General features: G+C 41.8%; 2 protein-coding genes across 6 annotated transcripts; one reads left to right on the top strand and one right to left on the bottom strand.

Annotated features, from left to right (window-relative positions):
- Positions 1-628: 628 nt before the first annotated feature.
- slc35a5 (solute carrier family 35 member A5) lies at positions 629-7,529 on the bottom strand. Of its 5 annotated transcripts, XM_064310369.1 has the most exons (8): positions 7,421-7,485; positions 5,925-5,991; positions 4,931-5,099; positions 4,603-4,701; positions 4,197-4,330; positions 4,032-4,099; positions 3,148-3,925; positions 629-2,325 (listed from the first exon to the last, which is right to left on the bottom strand). In XM_064310369.1, exons 3-8 carry the CDS (start codon positions 5,058-5,060, stop codon positions 2,257-2,259), a joined length of 1,278 nt encoding a protein of 425 aa, XP_064166439.1. In that variant the 5' UTR covers positions 5,061-5,099; positions 5,925-5,991; positions 7,421-7,485; the 3' UTR covers positions 629-2,256. The 5 variants fall into 5 exon arrangements, with proteins under 5 accessions (XP_064166439.1, XP_064166441.1, XP_064166438.1 ...); XM_064310371.1 differs by lacking the exon at positions 5,925-5,991 and having other exon boundaries at positions 7,420-7,529; XM_064310368.1 differs by lacking the exon at positions 7,421-7,485 and having other exon boundaries at positions 5,925-6,078.
- atg3 (autophagy related 3) lies at positions 6,626-18,326 on the top strand. Its single transcript, XM_064310372.1, has 12 exons — positions 6,626-6,917; positions 7,665-7,706; positions 8,111-8,160; positions 9,556-9,626; positions 10,099-10,206; positions 10,608-10,657; positions 10,944-11,028; positions 11,164-11,198; positions 11,578-11,733; positions 14,997-15,124; positions 15,486-15,554; positions 16,396-18,326. Exons 1-12 carry the CDS (start codon positions 6,846-6,848, stop codon positions 16,475-16,477), a joined length of 948 nt encoding a protein of 315 aa, XP_064166442.1. The 5' UTR covers positions 6,626-6,845; the 3' UTR covers positions 16,478-18,326.
- Positions 18,327-21,305: the final 2,979 nt, after the last annotated feature.

Raw genomic sequence — 21,305 nt, 5'->3', positions numbered from 1 at the left:
TCTTGATCATTAAACGGGTTGTTTTGATCCTGGATGCTGATAGGCTGACAATAATAACAGGTTTGTTATTCATCCTATTTTCAAAAGTGTAACTTGTAGGGGTGTAAACCTCAGGATATGATTTCGATTCTTGAGGGTTTGATATTTGGCAATATCAGTAATATCAAATTTTGCTATGATACGATCCAAAACAATCTGAAATTGTAAGAATCCTACCGCCATAAATTATGGACATTTAAATAAATATTTTTCTATGATTCATAACGATACGGAACGCTTGCAGAAATGGGCACACCTAAGGAGAATGTACCATCAGGTCATGCCTTTTGAGTTATTATGCAACAGAACAGCAATTACTGATTTATTCAAACAGTGCCAGTGACTGCCAAGATGTACCTTTTTGGGACTTCGTACAATCGTATGACACATTCTTTACAGGCATTTCCTATCGTTTGAACTTTTAAAAAAATTCTTATTCAAATTACCCTTAAATTTTTACCCCAAAATAAAAAACCAGATACAATATCGCCATAAGATCAGTATATGTTTTTAATATTTCCCCAGTATTGCCGGTGGTCCTCTACTAATAAATTAATTTACAATTTAGTAACCTCTGAAATACAAATCATTTTCAGTGTCATAATTATTTATTTGTTAATACGATTTTTTAAAAATCTGATACAGTTCCTGTCATACCGAAACCTGTCATACACCAGAAATGTTCATTTGAATCACATGATATGGACAGATCACCAGAAGCATATCTAAAGCATGCTGGAACCATGATAAAAATGGCAATAATCAATTACATTTCATTAATAATTTATAAAATTCTTTATTATTTCATGTACTCTCACTTATTCTCACCCCATAGTAAGCACAGCTTACGGCAAATACACTTAAGATATAAACACACCAGTCCACAAAATACAGCTTAGATCCAGAGACAAAACTGCTCATCGTAAATTCCTACCTTGTAATACAATAAATATACTGCCAAGGCTGGTGGCTCAGCTCCTTCACAAAGGCAGCTTACTTCACTTACAATATGTTAATTAAAACCATTCAAAGTAGTCCTCGTTGTTTTCCGGGTTTTTCTAGTTGCTTTGCCTTTCCCTTGTTATTCACAGCACTGTTCTGATGTGCAAAACTCTTAACTGAGTTCCAAAAGTCAGACCTCAAGACACGTTTTACAATGTTAACTAAGTATCCAAGAATCGTGTTGACACATTAGTAAAATCTTTATGAAATTCAGTTGCAAATGGCTTTGCCCAAATTGAGTCAAAGCAATTAAAAACATGAAAACAAGTGTTCATCTATGTAATTAAACCCTAGGGGTCAATTGCAATGTGCTTAACTGGATTTTGAACCACAGGATTTTAAACCTAAAGACCACAGAACAGCATTACAACTGGATCAGCTAATCCAAAACTGGAATAAGGATTAGCGGTTCCAGTTGTAAGTCAGTTCTGTGGTCTAGAGGTTTAAACCTGAGGTTTAAACTCCAGCTAAGCACACTGCAATTGACCCTTGTTTCATGCTTAAATAAGTAGTGTTAAAACCCTATGACTGGGGTGTAAAAAGCCCAAAACACATTTGAACGTGCAAAGGGCATTGATTCATTAATATAAGACACTTTGAACCGAATATATAACTGCACTACTAGTAATGACAGTAGTCGTTACTAGTAGTGCAGCTATTACAAATAACTCATCTGAAAAGCATGGATATCACTGGATCCACAGGCAGCTAATTCTCGATATTTCCTCAGTGTCAAAAGAACTGTTGATTTCTCACAGACCAAAAAAAAAACTTTGTTAAACAATTAAGAACAGCAGTATTCCTTGAGACATATTTCTAAAATTCTGCTGATTGCACTTAGTGTAGAGTAAACTGTGTAAAGGAGTAAGGATTCTGAAAATGTGACAGTCGTTAGGGTGGGATCAACGTTTCACATGATAACTTGAAAGAGGGTCTGTATGGGCATCTCCAACGCCACGGATCATGGCCCAGCCAAACAGCTCCTCGCAGAGCTGGCGAGTCACAAGTCAATCACAGCCGTGCGTTTCGAAACGAGCGCATTTGGGATTTTCCTTACTTTGAATGGAAGGGAGGCACGGTTTTTTTTGTTGTTGTTGACACATACGGTAAACAGGCACGTGAGACGGTTGGCACAAAGCCGGCTGCACGCAGCTCAGAGCGGCCGCAGGCCGACGCAGATGAAAACGTCACCCGCGTGAACGCCGGTCCGCGGCCTTAAAGGGACTCTTCCTCTGACTCGCTATCCGCGTACGGCTTCGTCAGCCTCTCCAGCTCTTCGCCGTCCTAAGACACGGAACACGAAAACATGGGCTTAGATTTTTTTACCGACTTCAAGCTGGAGCACAACCCATTCCTGTCCCGACAGTATAATTCTGAAAAGCACTCCTGAGAACTGCTTAGCTGTAGAGGGGAAAAAAGCTGTCATGGCCATGTGCCAGGCTAGCTAGTGCTCGTACTAATTGCTAAATACAAACTCCTCACACAAAGCCTGTGAGCAGTTTGCAGATTCCAGATTTGTTAAAGCATTTTTTGGTTACTTAGTCAAGCACAGCTCCAAAGAGAGTGCATGTGTGTGCTTTTTGTTAGTATAGGGCAAACATGTAGCTGAACCGACAGCTCCCTCTTCAGGCTAGAATTGGACACTACAATAAACGAGGAAGGAGTGATTTGTGCTTGGTTTGTACCGGGCTCTATGCTAACATTTTTAGAAAAATTTAGGAGCACACTAATGTATCCTATATTAGTAGCTGTGCAGCTAAATTATCCTCCCAATTAACAGAAATCAATTTTCAGGAGCAAATGCTCCTATACGGGAGTACTGAAGAGCCATGTCATGCAAAAAGGTTCCATTAAAGGTGTACTGAAAAACAACTTGAGTCACCATTACTCCCAAATGTCCTGCATTCATCTAAATCAACTAATTAGCCCAGGCTCATCACTATAACTCCCAAATTAACTAATATACCGATACCTATACCTAGTTTTAGTGCAAAGAGTCCAATTTTAAGTGCAAATCGAATCATCTCAGCCACAGAGAAACTGGACCGATCTGACGGGGTGAGCATCAGAGCGCAGGGCCCAGCGGGCCTAGCAAAGCTTCCTCACCCCCAGGGGCCTCTCGGACACCTCGCCGTTGATGACCCGCAGCTTGTCCCACTGCAGGGCGTACTCAGGGTCCCGCGCCCGGCTGGCGTTGTAGACGAAGATGGCCAGCAGCACCACGGGGGCCTGCAGGAAGAAGTCCGCCGACGGCCGAAAGTCGAACAGGAAGAGGGAGAGGGCGGTGATGAGGACGGTGGTGATCTGGCCCGTCAGCACGTGGAACATGTTGTCCCGGAACTTGAGGATGAAGGCCACCGACAGGCCCAGGGCGGCCGTGACGAAGACGAGCGCCACGGAGTAGCGGTTGTGCCCGTACAGCAGGCCGCAGTGGGCGGCCAGGGCGCGGGAGGGCGTGTGCGCGCCCAGGGTCAGCCCGTTGAAGACCAGCCCAAACACGTACAGCTTGCTGTTCTGGATGAAGATGCTCTCGGTCAGCTGGTCGCCCTCCTTCAGGATCTTCTCGTTGTAGATGTTGGCCATGGAGGAGATGAAGCACTGCACGAAGAGCAAGGCGTGGCCCAGGCTCTGGCTGCTGAGCGTGCCGTTCAGACCACTGCCCCAGGCTCCGCCCCAGCCGGTTACGTTTCCGTTGCCGTGGCTGCGTTGCTCCGCCTCCAGGCGGGTGAATGTCAGGCAGCTGTTTGAAGGGGCGGAGTGCTGGCCAAGGTGGACATCGTGCACCGCAGTGACGTGCTGGTTCCCTCCCTTGCCCATCGTCAGGGAAACAATGGAAAGGAAGAGGATTACCAGTGACGCCCACTGGACCCAGGACAAGCGCCTCCTGGAGGAAGGGGGGGGGAGGGGAAATACCACATCATCAATAATGGGGAAGAGAACCATAATGACACAAATCCTTCTCTGCACTCACCAGCTCCGTAAATACTCACTTCAGCACAACCCGGAACAGCACTGCAGTGGTCAGGATGACAAAATTGGAAAACAGAACCACCATGGCCTGGGCAAGACAGAAAAGGAAATCAAGATTAAGGACGGGAAGAGATGCAAAGAAGCTTCACTGAAACGGTAAGAATGTCTGCGAAGAACGTGCTTACAGGCTGCAGGTAGGTCAGCACGTAAAAGATGATCAGGTTGTCCAGGAAGTAGAGGAATGCAGGAACAGACCATTTCATGTAACTGAGGAAGGCGGCACAAGAGGAACAGCCCCATTCTTTGTAGGAACGGCCTTCTGAGAACAGGACATTCAAGTTTGGGAGAGGGAAAAAAAAAACTGATTAAAGCCACATCTCACCACGCTGCATCTCACCATGTATTTGATAACACTGTGCTATTTCGTAAGTGCGTTTTCCTCTTTTGTAATTAATATTATGAATACATGTACAGAGAATACTTTGTAGCTTTGTACCTGAACAATATGGTTTTGCCATTGGCTTTTAAGGTGTGCCATGTGATTTTTTTAAAAGGCCATTCTTGAACTGTATTGGTAAACCTCATACTTACCCTGAATCATCACCCTCAAAGACATCACCAGACAGAAGACCAGCTTAATGGCCTCAGCAAACAGATTCACTGAGGCAGGAAGGTAGTCATATTTATTTTCTGAAAACAACACAGAGAATACCAAAATTCATCAACTAAGAAAAAAAAGAAGAAAACTTTCGAATTCCTTCTACATACTTCATGTCCTTTCCCGGTAAACAAAAATATTTTAGGATCCATTAATGTATGTAAATTAAGAAAACTACTGTTATTATATTTCAGAAGGATGCCATATGCTCTCCAAGCATAATCGGACACTAAAGTGCTTTTTTCAGCAAATAAGATATACCTGCATTGGCTGAAAACTTGAGGAGGAGGATGCGACTGGTGCCCAGACTAACGAACCCAAAGCCGAGGGCGAGGGTGTAGGCTGAGGATCGCGAGCAGAGGCAGATTCCTGGGCAGAAGCGGAAGCCCATCGTGGCAGGACGGGGTCGTTGACAACACAGAGGGCTCCACTGCAAACCACACAAAAACATTATCTAATCCGAAACAGTCACGGAATGCCTCAGAACCCTTCAGAGCAGAAATGGCTACCTTGTGAGTCGCAGACGTACAAAAGTTCCAGCAATGACAAGACAGAGAAGCAAAACTCTATAGGGCTGTTGAGATTGTTGCTGGAGCACTACTGACATCGACAATACAATATTAGTTAATGCCAGATTTATGATTTTAGTGTTATTTTATATCTGACTAGTGATATTTGTTATTTTATATGCACAGTCGCATAAATATATGCAACAGGATAATGCTTTAAAATGCCGGAAAGTGGGCTGGCAAGATTGCATTAATATAGCTACTTTGTAGCATATACGGCTGCGATTACATTCCACTTCAAGAGGCTTCAACAAACCAGTTTCTTATTAATGACTGTTCGATTTCTCGCTGACGTTTACATTACATAAGTCATCAGAATACAAAATCACCTCAAATTTTATGATAAACGAAGCCGTTTACTTTACTGCCAGGTTTCTTGAGAACATGCCCAGAGGTTTACGTGGAAGTTGTAGGCACGCACACAGGTGATTTTAGACCTGAGTACTATTTGATGTAAGCGTAATATTACACCTGGAAACAATACTGCGCCCGAGACAAGTAATTCCAGTTCTAATACGGTCCAACCAGCTATAACGAAGAAATGGAAACTTTCATTAGCGTCGTTCGCATGCACCATGTACTGGAACCAAACGCCGTTTGACCGACGGAAATCACAAAATTGAATACTATACAGCTCACTCCTTTTCACGCACAAACAAGCATTTGTAACTTCAGTTGTGATTTACCTGACCCTCTGCTCGTCTTACACTACTTAGCTGTCTTCATGCCCCAGTCTACTTCCGACTTCAATACGGTGAAAACAATTTACGTCAAGGACACATGCGCAGTATTCATTGAATTAACGCTACGTCACCCTTAGAGAAACGTGTTCCTGCTACCAAACAAATCAAACCCATGCGTAAGGTATGGGTGTATTGCGCCTAAATTGTGGCGTTTACACATAGTTCATTTTATTGGATTGTAAAACTTAAAAGTAAATATAAATTACAAGAAACAAAGCATATATTGTACTGCATACTCTCATCTAGTGTCAATTCTGTCTATAAATGTGTAGTACTTTACACTACACGATATATTATAAAATTCGGTTTCCCGAGAGGAGGTGGAAAATCCAGGTTCATAAAGTAAAGATCCTCCCCAGTATTTTGTTCCAATCAACTGGATTTACTCATTGGCGCAATCCTTCAGTCAGGAGGTAGAAATAATTCGTGAAATTAGCTGGTTGTTCGTGGATGGCCATTTACTTTAAATATTAATGTAATAATTGGCATGCTGGTTGAAAAAATAGACATGATAATCAAGTCATTATAATGGGTATCACTCTAAGTTGCCATTAATTTAATTTAATTTCGTGAAACCTTGATATCATTAATTAAGAATGTTTTCACTAGACACAAATCGAATCACTCCAGCATTAGCCAACGTAAGATCAGAGCATCGCGAAATAACGCGAGAAGAGAGCTCAGAGCTGCGGAAGTGACTGTCAGATGAGCGGGGTCATGTGGTCAGCCGATTGCTGGTGGGATCCGTAAACAGCTTTCGATTGTGTAAAAGAGGAATATACCTAAAGAAACCTCTTTAAACTGAAGGCTGACAGTCCTCGCCTGTGACACGAAAGGCCACGAGTGGGATAGCTAGCTAACAGCATGCAAAACGTTATAAATTCTGTGAAAGGCACCGCTCTTGGAGTGGCCGAGTTTCTCACACCAGTACTGAAGGTAAATTATAGCTGGCTACCTAGCTAATGTTAGCGACCAGTGTTAGCGAATGGGAGATTATTTCACGACAGTGTTGTCGAAATTGGTTGACGGGTGTGCTCTCTGTCTAATTTAAATTCGTTTAGCTAACTATGAGGTTACAAGTTTACGCTGCTGATGTGGTTTGCTAGCTAACTGTCGAGGAAATAATAGCTCACTAGCTATTCGTTAAAGCTCACTATCTCAAACACAACTCGCGGTTCACTTTATTTTGTTTCATTGAATATAAGTGTTATTCTGTTTGTTTGATTTTCTTTTTATAGTACCAATGATTTTGTTAAAGCTGTTTAGTTCTTCTGGATTGTCATTTGTCAACTGAAATCTTTCAAACGGCTAAATGTGCATAGACCAGTTTGTGAACCAGTGAATAACTGGTATCCGAAACCCGGATTAGGAAGTGTACCAAATTATTTGAATTTAATGTATGATATGTCATCAAACCGTCGCTGTTGGTCTACATTACCCATTTATTTAAGTTCGTGTGAAATGTCCCATTTCAGAGGAGTTAATACCGGAATTCTTCGCCCTCTCACGAACGTCGATACACTACTTAGGTAATGTCCCTGCAGAGTAGTACAATGTTTCGTCACAGGCTCAAGTTACAATAGGGCAGGGTTGTGTTGTCATCTAAATAAATGTCTACACAGGAGTCATACTCGAGTAACGAGATTTTAAAAAAAACTTTTATTTGATCTTATTTTTGCCCAGGAATCAAAGTTCAAGGAAACGGGTGTCATCACACCAGAAGAGGTGAGGAAATCGCCTGTGCATTAGTCCAAAGAATGTCGATTTTGCTGTACTTAAAGCACAGTTGATATCTCATCCAAATACAAACCTTCATAATGATAAACATAGGAATGCACAAAAGGTGGACTATCTTATATAATGCATGAAAAGCAACATCCAAAAATCTATATTTTTTTGCACTGAAGCAATAGGTACCCTAAATGAAGTGTTGCAGACATGTAACACTTTTTAATGAAGAGATGTAATGTAAAATTACAGAGCCTATAGCGTTTTTAATCTGAAAGGAGAGGATAGAGTCTTGTTATTGATATGCACATTATCCAGATTTTAACATTATTCTTTGAGACACCTACGCATGAATGGACTGCACCGTTCAACTGTCACCATTGTCTCTTTTTTTCGTTCAGTTTGTGGCTGCAGGAGACCATTTAGTTCATCACTGCCCCACATGGAAATGGTGAGCATTGTGTGTTTGTGCACATGCCTGTGTGTGTATGTGCGTGTGTGTGTGCGTGTGTGCGTGGTGCATGTGTGTGTACGAGGGCGTGCGTCTGTTTGAGAGGCATTGAATTCTGAGCTGGGGGCTGTCTAAAGGGTCTAAACATTCTGAGAAAGAATCATGTTGACATAGAAAAAAATCTGTCTGCGCTGTTCTAAATGTACACTGTAGCTCCAAAGTTCTGATGGCTCAGGTTCTCCTCATTCTTCTGATTAGTTTATTTATTTATTTATTTATTTTTTTACATTGCTTGGATATTGATTTATTGTCTATTGATTTTATTGTCCTCGTTACTGACCGCCAATTAGGGATGGGCGATATGGACAAAATCAAATATCACAATATTTTTGACGAAATACCTCGATATTGATATTGTGATGATATTGTGGGGATGACTATTGGTACTTTCACAATTTTTACACAATGAGATTTTTGATAAATAATAATCAAGAATGCCTATGTAATAACTAAGTGGGTTAAAGCAAATAATAGAACAGTCTTGATAAGTTCAGAAAATGACATCACTTTACTGTAATGCTGCCTTTAAAAGCAGGAAAAGACAACACTTATGGCATATCACAATATTACGATATACAAAATCCCAGACGATGTGTAGTCTCATATCACGATATTGATATAATATCGATATATTGCCCAGCCCAACCGCCAATCTATTCCTCTTTTATCCCTCTCTTGCTGGCCTGAAGCACATCTGCCACTCCTTTTTTCATTCATTCTGCTTTTCTTTTTTCTACTTTTAATTTTGTGCTAATGTTGATGAAAGTGAAACTTGATTATTTTAGTCTGTGACAATAGACAATATTATGCATTTGATATTACTGACATGCGGTCATTTTAAATACCTGCTTATCATCTGAAACAAAACTCCGGAAGTAATCCAGTTTTAGTAAATGGAAAACAACAACTGAATGCATGATTTTATTGAAAACAGATGTAGCTGAGAAGGTGGCTGGACGGCATCCTTGTAGTGGTTTTCAGGTGCAACCGTTGGTAATAATAATGACATTCATTCCTTGAGCAGGGTTCCTAGTTTCCCTTTCAGTTATCCATCTGCACAGTGTATGTGTATTATGTGTGTGGTGTAGTGCATAAGTGTTTGGACAGTAACGCTGTTTTTGTAGACTCAATAGTCTACTCCAGCACATTGGGTTTTGAATGAAACAATGAACATGAGGTTAAAGTGCAGACTGTGTTAGAGCTTTATTTACTTTCCATATCGGGTGACCTGTGGAGGAATTGTAGCTCTTTTTTGACTTTTTTTAATGCATGTTCATGTAGTTACTGGCATATAAAAAAAAAACCTGTTTGTGATTTTTCTTTTTCTCCTATCAGGGCGTCAGGGGAGGAAGCAAAAGTGAAGCCTTATTTGCCTAAAGACAAGCAGTTCTTACTGACTCGCAATGGTGAGAAGTGATGTGTAGAGTACAGTAGATTTTTGGATTGCTTTTTAAATTTTGAGTGGGGAAGGTCACCCCACTAGAAGCAGACATAAAACATGTAATAACTAGTAGTTATCATCGACTGACATGAAGTACAATGAATCTATAGTAACAGTGAAAATCTCGTCAAGAAAAATGTAGTGCACATCCAGTAAGATAATTAAGTTCATAAAAAGAAAACTAAAACGTACATGTATGTTTAATGTTGGTTTCCATTCATTGATACAGATTTTGCAGTGGAAAACCTGTTATTAAGGAAACTAGGGCTGTTCTCAGAAAAACCTCTCTCGTGAACCATATACCTTTGCATGGAAATAGCCCAGACGTATCGTTTTCTTGTGGAATCTAGGTTCTTTTTAAACGGTAAACTGCTACAATCACCTAAATGACTAGTGTGAGGTGGGTAAAATGGCCGATTGTGATCCCTTGCCTGCAGTTCCATGCTACAAGCGGTGTAAACAGATGGAGTACTCCGATGAGCTAGAAGCCATTATAGAGGAGGACGATGGCGACGGGGGATGGGTGGACACCTATCACAACTCAGGTGGGGTTCACTCGACCTGGCAGCCCAATCACTGCTGTTTTTTTTTTCCTTTTCCCTTTATGGAGAGAGTTATTCCGTACTTGTATTAACCCTCTGATGTGTAGGTTTTTTGGAATGTTTCTGGAAACTCGGTGTTCTAGAACTCCATTGCTTTCAATTGCCAGTGGTGACTGTTACATCGGCATTAAAATGTTCAGTTAAGAGCATTCTAATAACATATTTCTGATCTTACACCTTCAAGGGTTGTCTATTTTAGGGTGACAGTCCTGCAAGTTGAAAGTTTGGTAGCTGGGTAGGCTTGTTCAAAATAATTAAAGTTTTTTTTTTTTCATGTTACAACTGTTTCTCCTGTGAATAATTAAAAGCGAAGATGAAGGATTGTCTGCCTGTATTTCTCACAGGCGTATCAGGAGTAACAGAAGCAGTAAGGGAAATCACATTGGACAAGAAGGTAGGCTTTAAAAATCATATACTGCTATCGATGGCTAAACATGAATGGACAGGTGTAGACAGCCAATACTTGTTTTGGTCAGAGATACCCCCAATATGTCCAGCAATATGATGAAATATTTTGAATATTTGTTGAGTTCTAATAAGTTGTACTTTTGATTGATTACATTGAATCATTATTAAAGTGGAACATTTTACATGTTTGGGAATTTAAAAATGCTATTTCTGGTTGTAAATTTTTGACAGTGAAAGTCTGAAGTTATTGACAGATTTCAGTGTGCTTTTAGGACAATATGAACATGAACGCGCGCTCAGGCGCAAGTGGAAATGACGAGGATGATGATGATGAAGGAGAGGCCGCTGACATGGAAGGTACGCATGCGCCCGGAGTGGCTCTCGCCTGAATCCGGGATGTCTGGATTAACCCTTTATTCTCTGGACAGCATGAGAAACCCATCCGATGTTAATATAACGGCAAGCCATAACTCTCTCCTGTAATCTTTTCAGAGTACGAGGAGAGCGGACTTTTGGAAACGGACGAGGTAGAGTTTATTCACGTTCATGTTCCTATTTTTGTTTGGCATACAAACCGTTCCATATTAAGGCCATAGCTGTGATAAAACGCAAATCTTTTGCACATTTATGAGGTGCCAGCAGAGGTGGGTCACCTGGCTTCGAAGTGTAAAAAGACTGACCATGTATTTGCTCCACCACCATGCACTAAACCAGCTGATTCTAATTAGCATAACTCTTCAGCATGATAGGAGAACTAATTATTGTAATCAGCTGGTTTAGTGCATGTTGGTGGAGCAAATACATGGTCAGTCTTTTTACTCTTCGAAGCCGGGTTACCCACCTCTGCGTGCCAGCCCTGCCGTTTGGACCCTAAGTTGCGCCCTCAACCTTCCCCCCCCCACACAGGCGACTCTGGACACCAGCAAGGTGATGGAAGCTAGCAAAGCCAAAGCCGACGCCGGGGGCGAAGACGCCATCCTGCAGACCCGCACCTACGACCTCTACATCACGTACGACAAGTACTACCAAACCCCTCGGCTCTGGCTCTTCGGCTACGACGAGGTACTTGCCTAACCCTTCGGTGACAACACTCTTGTCTTTTCAGCAAAGGTCCATTTTAATTACAAGCTCAGAGAATATTCTGTGCAGCTTGTCTCGCTTTCATATGGTCTACATTACATTACATTATAGGCATTTAGCAGACGCTCTTATCCAGAGCGACGTACAACAAGTGCATAGGTTTCATGATGTAGAGGCGCAAAAGAAACACTAGAGTGAAGTAAGGATCGTAGTGCCAGAAGTGACCATTCATACATGGTCTATTCATACATGGGGCCATAATCATTAAGATTCCATACTGTTAGTGCTAAAATTATGTGATTGAAAGTAAACCGTGTGTTGGAAACTAATTCAAACAAAGTGTCTTCTGAAGGCTTCAAAAAATATTAAGGTTGCTCATTAAATGCCATGGTTAGGATGTCCCAGTGAAGACCTCTAGCAACTTGAGAATAAGTTCATAAAGCCGAGAAGACTATTTTTGTTACTGGTCGCATGACCTTTCAAGCAAGGTTTTATTCAAGCCAGAATGCCGCTAATGTTTTCAGTGACCGTGAATTTATTAGATGCCAGTTGGAACTGGATGAGCAGGCTTGGTTTGGGGGCAGATTTAATTAGAGAGAATCACACCAGCGTGCCAAATCTATAAATCCACTGTCAAATTACGAGGGGTAACAGGACTGTGAGATGAGGCAACCTTGTAGCTGTTTCAATGTGGGTTTGTTTTGATGTCATCAATAGCAAACTATATTGAATGGATCATAACTGTATTTTTTTAAATCTAATCCATTTCATTTGGAAACGCACAGTTCCTCACTTAATATGCTAACAGGGTTCCTTTGTGTGGAGTTGTTCTTATGAACTAGCCTCCATTATAAAGTCCTTTCTCCTAAATCCTTTGTATTTACAGGGTAGGGTTTCCAACCATGACAATAACCCTTGAAGGAGTAGGTTTTATGGAATTCAATTTTTTTTAGAACAACGTTGCTTTTAGAACAAGATGTATTAATAATTTGGGCTAATGCTAAAAAACCGAGAAGTGATTTATGTTTTATTTACTCGTGTTGCGCTGCTCCAGCGCTCCTTGGTGGTAATCCTGTGTCGTTACTGTTGGCAATTTGCTCATCGTCCTTAATATTCCAAGTCTACCAGCTTAAGGTGGTACAATTGACACAATTATGTAAATATGTTTTTCTTTATTAAGTAAATATTACAGCACTTCTAAGTAAACAACAAGAAGCACAGGCTTCACCCAAGCCCAGACCAACAATGCCACACCCCTCCCTATAAAGTGTGTGACCTGACGTGGCAGGCAGGCACAATTTTATTAGCCCCTAATTAAGAGGAAGTAATAACTGAATTAAAATCGGACGGCTGAGATGTACACAACAAAGCCGAGGGAAAAACAAGACCAGCGAATTAAAAAAAAAAAGCCCCACACCATGAAGCTCCACCACCAGCAATACAGCCTGCCCTCACACCGGTGAGGTCATCAGCTGTACCACCTTAAATGGCAAACAGTTTTTGTAAACCAAACTTGATTATTTACTTGGGACATCTGTCGTGACAAAAATGAACAACCTTTTAACATACCAGGGAGCACCTTAGTGATCACATTGTAGTAGCGTTGGCAAGGGAGCCATGAACAGTGTAGCTATGTAATCCTGCTTTACCATTGACGGCTTGCTGCGGGCGGGTAACGTATCACAAACTAATTCGCAATGCACTTGTTTACACTGAGGACATTACCGCAGTACTACTACACTTCTTTTTTTTTTTTTTAAACCACGTGCAGTTTTTTTCAAGTTATTTTTTTCATGTTCCATAGTTTTAATTGGCTACAGTACAAAGATGACATGCACAGAAAATAAATCAAATACGTTATCTTAAAAAAAAAAGCTGTCTGGGGCGTGACCTCTCCTTTTTAACGTTTTCTCTTTGAATCTGCAATGCCTCCGCAGCTGTGTAAATATGATCTATGAACAACACAAATGTCAGACACCAAGGACGATTGGCTCAAAGTAACAGGTGTAATTTGTTGTGGTTCAAGTCTGGGACATAGCCTGATGTAATCTTATTAAAAAAAATAAAATAAAAAAACACTTTATAATATCAGCATTTCACGGAACGCTGTATGTTTTATTTCCCTGCGCTTTGGCTCTCTCAGATCTCTCAGGCCTCTGCCATGTTTCCTAAAACACCTGGGCACTGATTCCCTCTAATGTAGCCCCAACCCTGTGAATACCAAAACCTGGTAGGAAGGGTTTGAGGAATGGGTGCTACTCTGGGGCTACAGGTTTGAATCCCTGTTCTGGAAATGCCGTTCCGTCTCTGAGAAAGTTTAAACATTCGCCGCTTAAACCAGATCACCTGTATGCAGAAATCTGCCTAACTCTTTAAAACAGGCTTTAGTCTAAATTCATTCTCACCCAAGAATTTTACAAGTAACAATTTTTAATTTGCTTTCCGTTATACCCAGTTCTGACTTCTCACGCTGGTTCATATCCATTGGTTACAAAGTGACTGGGTTTATGCCCTGGATTTGCTGTAATTAATCTCAAGTAGAATGCTCCTTTTTGTTTTGAGAACATGTGGTGCATGGACACCCAGCTAAAGTCTTATTAAGAGTTTAGTTTTTCAGAAAATATTTCACGGTGCCTGTTAAAGGGAAACATCAACTGGTAGAGGAAAGAACATGAACACAGGTTTTCTTCATTGTTTTTTTTTATCTTACTTGCTTTCAAAAAGGAAGTTGTCTTTGTTTATGAACACAGTGGAGCTATGCATAATTGAATTTCTGGCTCTCAAGCTTCAAAGTCTCCTTATTTGAAGGGGCTTTTAACTCCAGACGTGTAGTTTTCATGGTCGTTGATTTGTATTAGTGTGTTTGCTTTCATCTGAATGCGTCGGTTTCATAGCCAATCAGTAGCTGTTAAAATCACACCCGTGGATACTGAGAACAGTCAGTTTCCCCTTCTAAATGGGAAGCTTCGGAGCTTCAGCAATCCAATGTAGAATCGTTCCATTCAATCGTTCCATGCACCAATGTCTCAGCCTTTATAAATGCAAGTATAAAAAAAATAGGCGCTTTTGAAAGAGGAACCAGAAGAGGGATTTTTAATTTGCCGTTCTCTGAATGTTAGTGCCTGTTTCTTCCCCAGTGGAGGTTCCCGTTTTAGTTCAGTTTTGCGATGACTGCTCGGTTGCGAAAATCGACCACGTCACACGGGAAGCTCTAGAGCCGCTGACGCGTGCGCCGTGCCCTCCAGGACCGCCAGCCGCTGAGCGTGGACCAAATGTACGAGGACATCAGCCAGGACCACGTGAAGAAGACCGTCACCATAGAGAACCACCCCCACCTGCCGCCCCCCGCCATGTGCTCCGTGCACCCCTGCAGGTGAGTGGCAAGACCCCCGCCTCACCCCCCTCTCTCCCGTCCCGTGCTGGGACAGGCACGTTCACCCTCTTCCGTCCGGCTGGACAGACAGTCTCACCCTCTCTCCCGTCCCGGCTGGGACAGGCACAGTCTCACCCCCTCTCTCCCGTCCCGGCTGGGACAGCACAGTCTCACCCCCTCTCTCCCGTCCCGGGCTGGGACAGGCACAGTCTCACCCCCTCTCTCCCTCCCGTGCTGGGACAGGCACAGTCTCACCCCCCTCTCTCCCGTCCCGTGCTGGGACAGGCACAGTCTCACCCCCCTCTCTCCCGTCCCGGGCTGGGACAGGCACAGTCTCACCCCCCTCTCTCCTGTGCTCCAGGCATGCGGAGGTGATGAAAAAGATCATCGAAACGGTGGCGGAGGGAGGGGGCGAGCTGGGAGTGCACATGTATCCTTCATTTCATGAACACACTCGAAATGAGTATTGTCCCTTATCGAACCTGTGTTTTCTAGTTGTTCCACTGAACACGATATGCGCTGTTGTACGTCGCTTTGGATAAAAGCATATGCTAAATAAATGTAATGTAATGGCTGTTTTACTCATACCCAGGTCAGTCACAGTCAGTGTGTGTTTGGGGATTACTGATGGAAGAGCCTGTTGTTGGCACTAAGGGCCTGGTTACCTAAGACCTTTAGCACCTGCAAAAACCTTTTAGCATTCGCAAAACTAGTAACACAACCAATGATTGGTGAAAAACAAAATACTACACCCACTCATTTGTCATGTTGTTGGTTTTGCATGTGCTAAAGGGTTTTGCACATCCTAAAGATCTTGGTAAATCAGGCCCTTAGTGTGAATGATGATAACGGTAATTGGACAGATCTGTGTAATTCAGGAGTGTTGTGATGCAGCTTGATACGGTGTTCCTGGATTAAACTCCTCTGTCGTCCACACGCAATTGACGCTACCACACATGCTTATGAATGAAAAATGTTAAATTAAGAGTAAGTGGTCTTTCTCCTTTTATATTGGCTTATAAACCTAGGCTGTGATGTACTATCCTTTTATTGGGTAAGTTTTATTGTTACTCTGTTTCTCTTCTCTAGGCATATTTAACAAATTAATTGTATCTGTAGAGGTCTCCACGTTTGTCACAGAGCATTTCCATTGCATGCGTTTGCAGTACCCAGTGTAGCACTGTTCAGCCATTCCTATAAAGCAAGTGCAATAATTATGATGATTGCAGCTGCCTTGATTACCCTAAATGTTTCTTAACTGGAGATTACAGGTATCTTCTTATTTTCTTGAAATTTGTGCAAGCCGTCATTCCCACGATAGAGTACGACTACACACGGCATTTCACCATGTAAACTGGGCCTCATCTCCTGACACGAGCACCTGTGAAACCCTCGAGCTCGGCCACAAGGGGGCGACGTTCACAACACACTGCCTGTGGGGGCTGTCCCTGGAGCGACTTGCCGAATGTTTCAGTTTATTAGGATTGGCTTTGTGTGTGTGTGTGTGTGTGTGTGTGCGTGCGTGCGCGCACATGTGTGTGTGTGCACACGTGCGCGTGTGTGTACTGTTTTACGTGCGCGTCTGTTTGTGGCAGAGGGCAGGGGTGTTGAATGGTTCTTGAGTGCAGAGCAGTTGGTTACTTTCACACACATTCAGCTTTCACCAAGATAACAGCTGTGCTTTATATGCGACTCATCTCTCTCAGTGGCTCTGTAACCAGCATGCATGTGCGGTCTTCATAACTCGAAGAACACATCTGTCTGTGTGGATTCACTGCAGGGAGTCCAGCCTGCAGTCACATTAATATCGTCTCCGACTCATAAAACTCCCTGTACCTTTGTATCAGTGTTAATCTGCCTCATAAATCTTTCGCCAGATCTTTCGGTTTCCTCATCATATAAAATCTCTGTAGTCACATTCAGTCCGTCCCCCTTCCTCTAGCTTTTACCAATGAGGAGATCGTAGTGGAGGGGGGAGACGCTGCTCTTGCTCCTCACGAAAAGTCGTCACTGTGTCTGATACCAGTTTGTCTTAACGGAGTTGTCCTCTGGCTGTAGGGAAATGTCTTTTTTTTTTTAGGTCCTGTTGGCTGGGAGCTCAGGTTGGGTCTCCCTTGTGTGAGTGTTTCCTACGGCATGCTCTCCTGTCCCTTCAGCGTGTGCCACCACCTCAGCAGAACAAGACGTTTCCCCACACAGTCTCCCTTTGATTCTGCCTGTAACAACAGACGGAGCCAGAGCAATCCTAGAGCCTGATTTACTAAGGCCTTTAGCTTTTTAGTGCATGCAAAAACCAACAACATGACCACTGATTGGTCAAGGTATTATTTTTGTTTTTATTTTTATTTTTCCACCAATCATTGGTTGTGTTATTAGTTTAGCATGTGCTGAAACGTTAGTACATCAGGCCCTTGGTTTGCTGTTCATATGGTGGTTGGCTGTCATCGATCACTGCTGCAGCTTCTGTAGATGTTTTTGACGGTGCCCCTGTACCAAAAGTTGACTCAAGGTGAATCGCATTCTACTCCTGTCTGTGACCATGAACAGACGGAATGCTGAACATGCTGTAATTTAAGTTCTGTTTTCAGTATTCACTGTTCACCGTTCAATAATATCTGATTTCATAATGTGCAGAGTCATTGTTTCATAGTGACAATTTCTAAAAGTTTTACACGAGAAGAGCTCAAATTGGCCTGGCACACAGTGGTTACCACATTTTCCTGCTGTTTCTCAGCAGATAATTTAAGCTTAAGCAAACTGCAGAATGCACAGAGTTTAAACATGTTTCTGAAGGGCAGTGATCAAGCAGAGAAAAGCTATGGGGTGTTCACGAGTATAGATTTTCCTGGCTATGCTGAATGGACTGTTTTCTGAATTGTGAGATGTAATAAAAAAGTGAATGTCTACAACCTATAGCATCAGTGTTGTCAAGATATTTATCTAAAATATTTGTCTAAGATACTTCTCAAGTATGTAATTATGAACCAGTTTCCTTTCTGGATGTTTACAAATATTCATAAAAAAAGGCAGTGACCATGTCTCTTGTTCCCCATTCTCTATACGATAATGTTTCCTTTAAAAACAATTCTTGCAAATTTTTTCATTTTCTTGAAAGAGCTCTTGCAGATTTTTCAATGGCTAAGAAAAAAGAGGTTGCCATGAATTTTGTCTGCTTTTGGCTCAAAGCTTTATGTACTCGCTTGAGTTCTGGCTGAAGCTGCTTCCGCCATTTTGTTGCTGTAGAAATAATTTCTAGGCTCAGCTCACATGTACTACACACACGCAGTTTGCTTTGTCCCGTGACTGCAGCGAGAGGGCCTTGAATGTTTTAATACTTCTAAATAAAACTTATACCACAAAAAATTGCAGAATGTTTGGGTCATTTTTCACCCACTCTTATGTGCGTTTTTTCTAATAGTTTGTACTAAATAATGTGGACCTGCTCAGAGGGGGGTGGTGTTCGTTCATATTCACTAAGCCAGGGATCGTCAAATCACCAGTCCTCGAGGGCCGAGAACTGCAGATTTTTTTCCACCCTCCCTTTGCCTGGGAGTCAGGTGTGAAGACAGTCTGCACAATCCACAGCGGTAATTGTTCAGTCGGTTACCTGGGAGGAAAGAAAACCAGGGGCCGGATCTGGATTTGGATTTGCGGGATCAGATCTGATGATCCCTGTGGTAAACTGCATTCCGCGGGCGCGGGGGTGCTCTCGGCTGCCGGGCCGGTGTGACTGTTAGGAGGCGGGGCACGGCTGCCGGTGCAGTTTATCCAGGGGGCACTGGGTCACCCGGCGCCCTGTGGAGTGAACGGAACGTGGGCGTTCCGCACGCACGTCCAACACGTGTGACCCGGCTCGCCGGCCTGCGCTCCGCTGATTTTTATTCCAAATTATGACGAAAGCTAAAATGGCGAAACTTGTAAATGTGTAAACAATTAATGAAATATGTACTTTGGCGGTATTAAATACATGGATGAGGAAAAGGACACTTATCTGTCAGTTTTCAACCTAGCTAACAGATATACTGTAGCATATGTATAATATTTTAATTCATAATATATTAATTTGTGAATTTGTATAATAAAAATGTCTTTCAGATATCCCACCTAATCACATTTAGAATTGCCGAGTCTTTTCACAAGGGAAAAAATGGCCACTATACTTAACTGACATTAAGTAATGAGTTATGCATGTATAAATCTTTGTTCACGTCACTTTCTCCAAGCTCAGAAAAGTATTTTCCTCATGAAGCACGGACCAGGAGTCTTAAAGATAACCATATTGACTTGAAATCCAAGAGGATTAGAAGTTTTTATAATTTCCTGCAAGGGGGTGGTCTTATAGTTGTTACGGGTAGAAAACTCAGCATGGTTTTGTCAGTGGGGAATCATTTCTGGTATATTGCATAACTTATAGGTATTCCAGGAAGTGCTCTTTTTTAAAAAAAAAAAAGCCATGTCAGCTGACTAGGGGTTGCAGTTTTTCCTGTCATGTGATTAAGTTGCATTAGTGATTTTATTTTTAAGATTTTGACCTGGATTCAGTTCAAATTTTGTTTTCATTTTACATTAGCAGCCCAAAGGCCTAGTCCCATTCAGGTTTACTTTCTTTACCTGGAGAAGGAAATTACTTCCCTTCAGGATGAGTGCCCAGGAACAAAATTTTCTGTTGTTTGTCTACTTAAAAAGAAAGCATGTAAAATTAGCTTTAAGACATGAACTTAAATGTTAACATTTTAAGCATAATTATGCTTGTCATGTAATTATATTATATATTAATCTGATAGGCTGATAGATGAATCTGGGTTTGGTGGAATGCATGGTGCCAGCTGTAAAGTTTGGCGAAGGAGAAATAATGGTCTGGGTCTGTTTTTCATAGTTTCGGCTGGGCTCCTTATTTCCAGTAAAGGGAAATCTTAATGTAACAGCATACAGTGACATTCTTGAGGATTGTGCACCTCTAACTCTGTGGCAACAGTTTGGGGAAGCTGCTTTCCTGTTTCAGCATGACAATGCCCTCTTGCATAAAACAAAGTCCGTTAAGAAATGGTTTGCTGAGTTTGGTAGGGGAAGAACTTGACTGGCCTGCATCGAGCCCTGACCTCTACCCCATCAAACGCATTTGAGATGAATTGGAATGGCGACTGCGAGCCAGGCCTTATCGCCCAACATCAGTGGCCAGCCTCATTAATGTGCCTGTGGCTGAATGGAAGCAAATCCCTGCAGCCATGTTGAAAAATCTATTAGAAAGCCTCCAATCTTCTGGGAAGGCTGCTACAGCAGCGAAGGGGGGCCCAACTCCATTCTAATGCCCATGGTTTTGGAATTAGATGTTCAACAAGTACATATGGGTGTGATGTTCAGGTGTCCACTAAATATATATGTTTGTATGTGTGTATATATAAATAATCCTTCTACATGTCTAACTGTAACAACACGTTAGTTGGTACATGGTGTAATCTGTTAAAGGGTACACTCGTGTGTGCTGTACATCTGAGAGTACATTATGTATCTCTAGAGGAAAATAAAGATAAAGCCAAACTGTTGGAGCAATTCATTCGACTTGAGAAGCATAGATGACATTATTTATACTGTAAGCATGAGAACAATTATTGTGAATTTGAATCTGTGTTTTTTTTCTTTTTTTCCATCTGATTTTTGTCTGGACATTTTTCTCCACGTTTCTCACTTGCAACCTCATAGTGTAATCGTGCCATTTATTAACTTAATCAACATTAATTAATTGTTTCGTTTACTTATTTCAGGAAATAGTTTTCCAGAGTTGGCTTTGAAACTGACATGTCCCTTAAATCTTTAAGAAGCATATCCTATTTCAATAATAAGCATCTAGTGCAGGAGAATGTAATACAGATGTACCAATATTTACTTAATCAGGCTTGAAAGTAACTAAGATTGATATGTTCACCGCAATATCCCTCCTTAGGTTTTATTTTGAAAAATTTAAATAAAGATTTTAATAAAGTCAATATTAATTTCAGATATGCATGCAGTATGAATGTTAAAATGTGATCTTTGTTCACTAAATCATGATTGAACAGATAGCAGCACTGCGTGTCCTTAAAATTTTTTAATTTCAAATCCCTGTTACTAAGTGACCAACATGCTACTAACAGTTAACCGAGAATGACTAATGGTCCACAGCACGTAGGTTCATATCTGCGTC

Source organism: Anguilla rostrata, chromosome 15 (genome assembly GCF_018555375.3).
Source record: "Anguilla rostrata isolate EN2019 chromosome 15, ASM1855537v3, whole genome shotgun sequence".
Taxonomy (NCBI): Eukaryota; Metazoa; Chordata; class Actinopteri; order Anguilliformes; family Anguillidae; genus Anguilla; species Anguilla rostrata.
The sequence above is the reverse complement of the archived record's forward strand: the minus strand, read 5'-3'. Positions and strand labels throughout refer to the sequence as shown.

Excerpts from the sequence above, each read along its gene's own strand:
- slc35a5 (XM_064310367.1), bottom strand. The coding sequence starts at position 5,624 with ATGTTCTCAAGAAACCTGGCA. Across the intron at positions 4,100-4,196 it reads TGCTGACCTACCTGCAGCCT|GCCATGGTGGTTCTGTTTTC; the intron begins GTAAGCACGTTC and ends TGTCTTGCCCAG. Across the intron at positions 3,926-4,031 it reads CTGTTCCGGGTTGTGCTGAA|GAGGCGCTTGTCCTGGGTCC; the intron begins GTGAGTATTTAC and ends CCCTTCCTCCAG.
- atg3 (XM_064310372.1), top strand. The coding sequence starts at position 6,846 with ATGCAAAACGTTATAAATTCTGTGAAAGGCACCGCTCTTGGAGTGGCC. Across the intron at positions 10,658-10,943 it reads AAATCACATTGGACAAGAAG|GACAATATGAACATGAACGC; the intron begins GTAGGCTTTAAA and ends GTGTGCTTTTAG. Across the intron at positions 11,199-11,577 it reads GACTTTTGGAAACGGACGAG|GCGACTCTGGACACCAGCAA; the intron begins GTAGAGTTTATT and ends CCCCCCACACAG.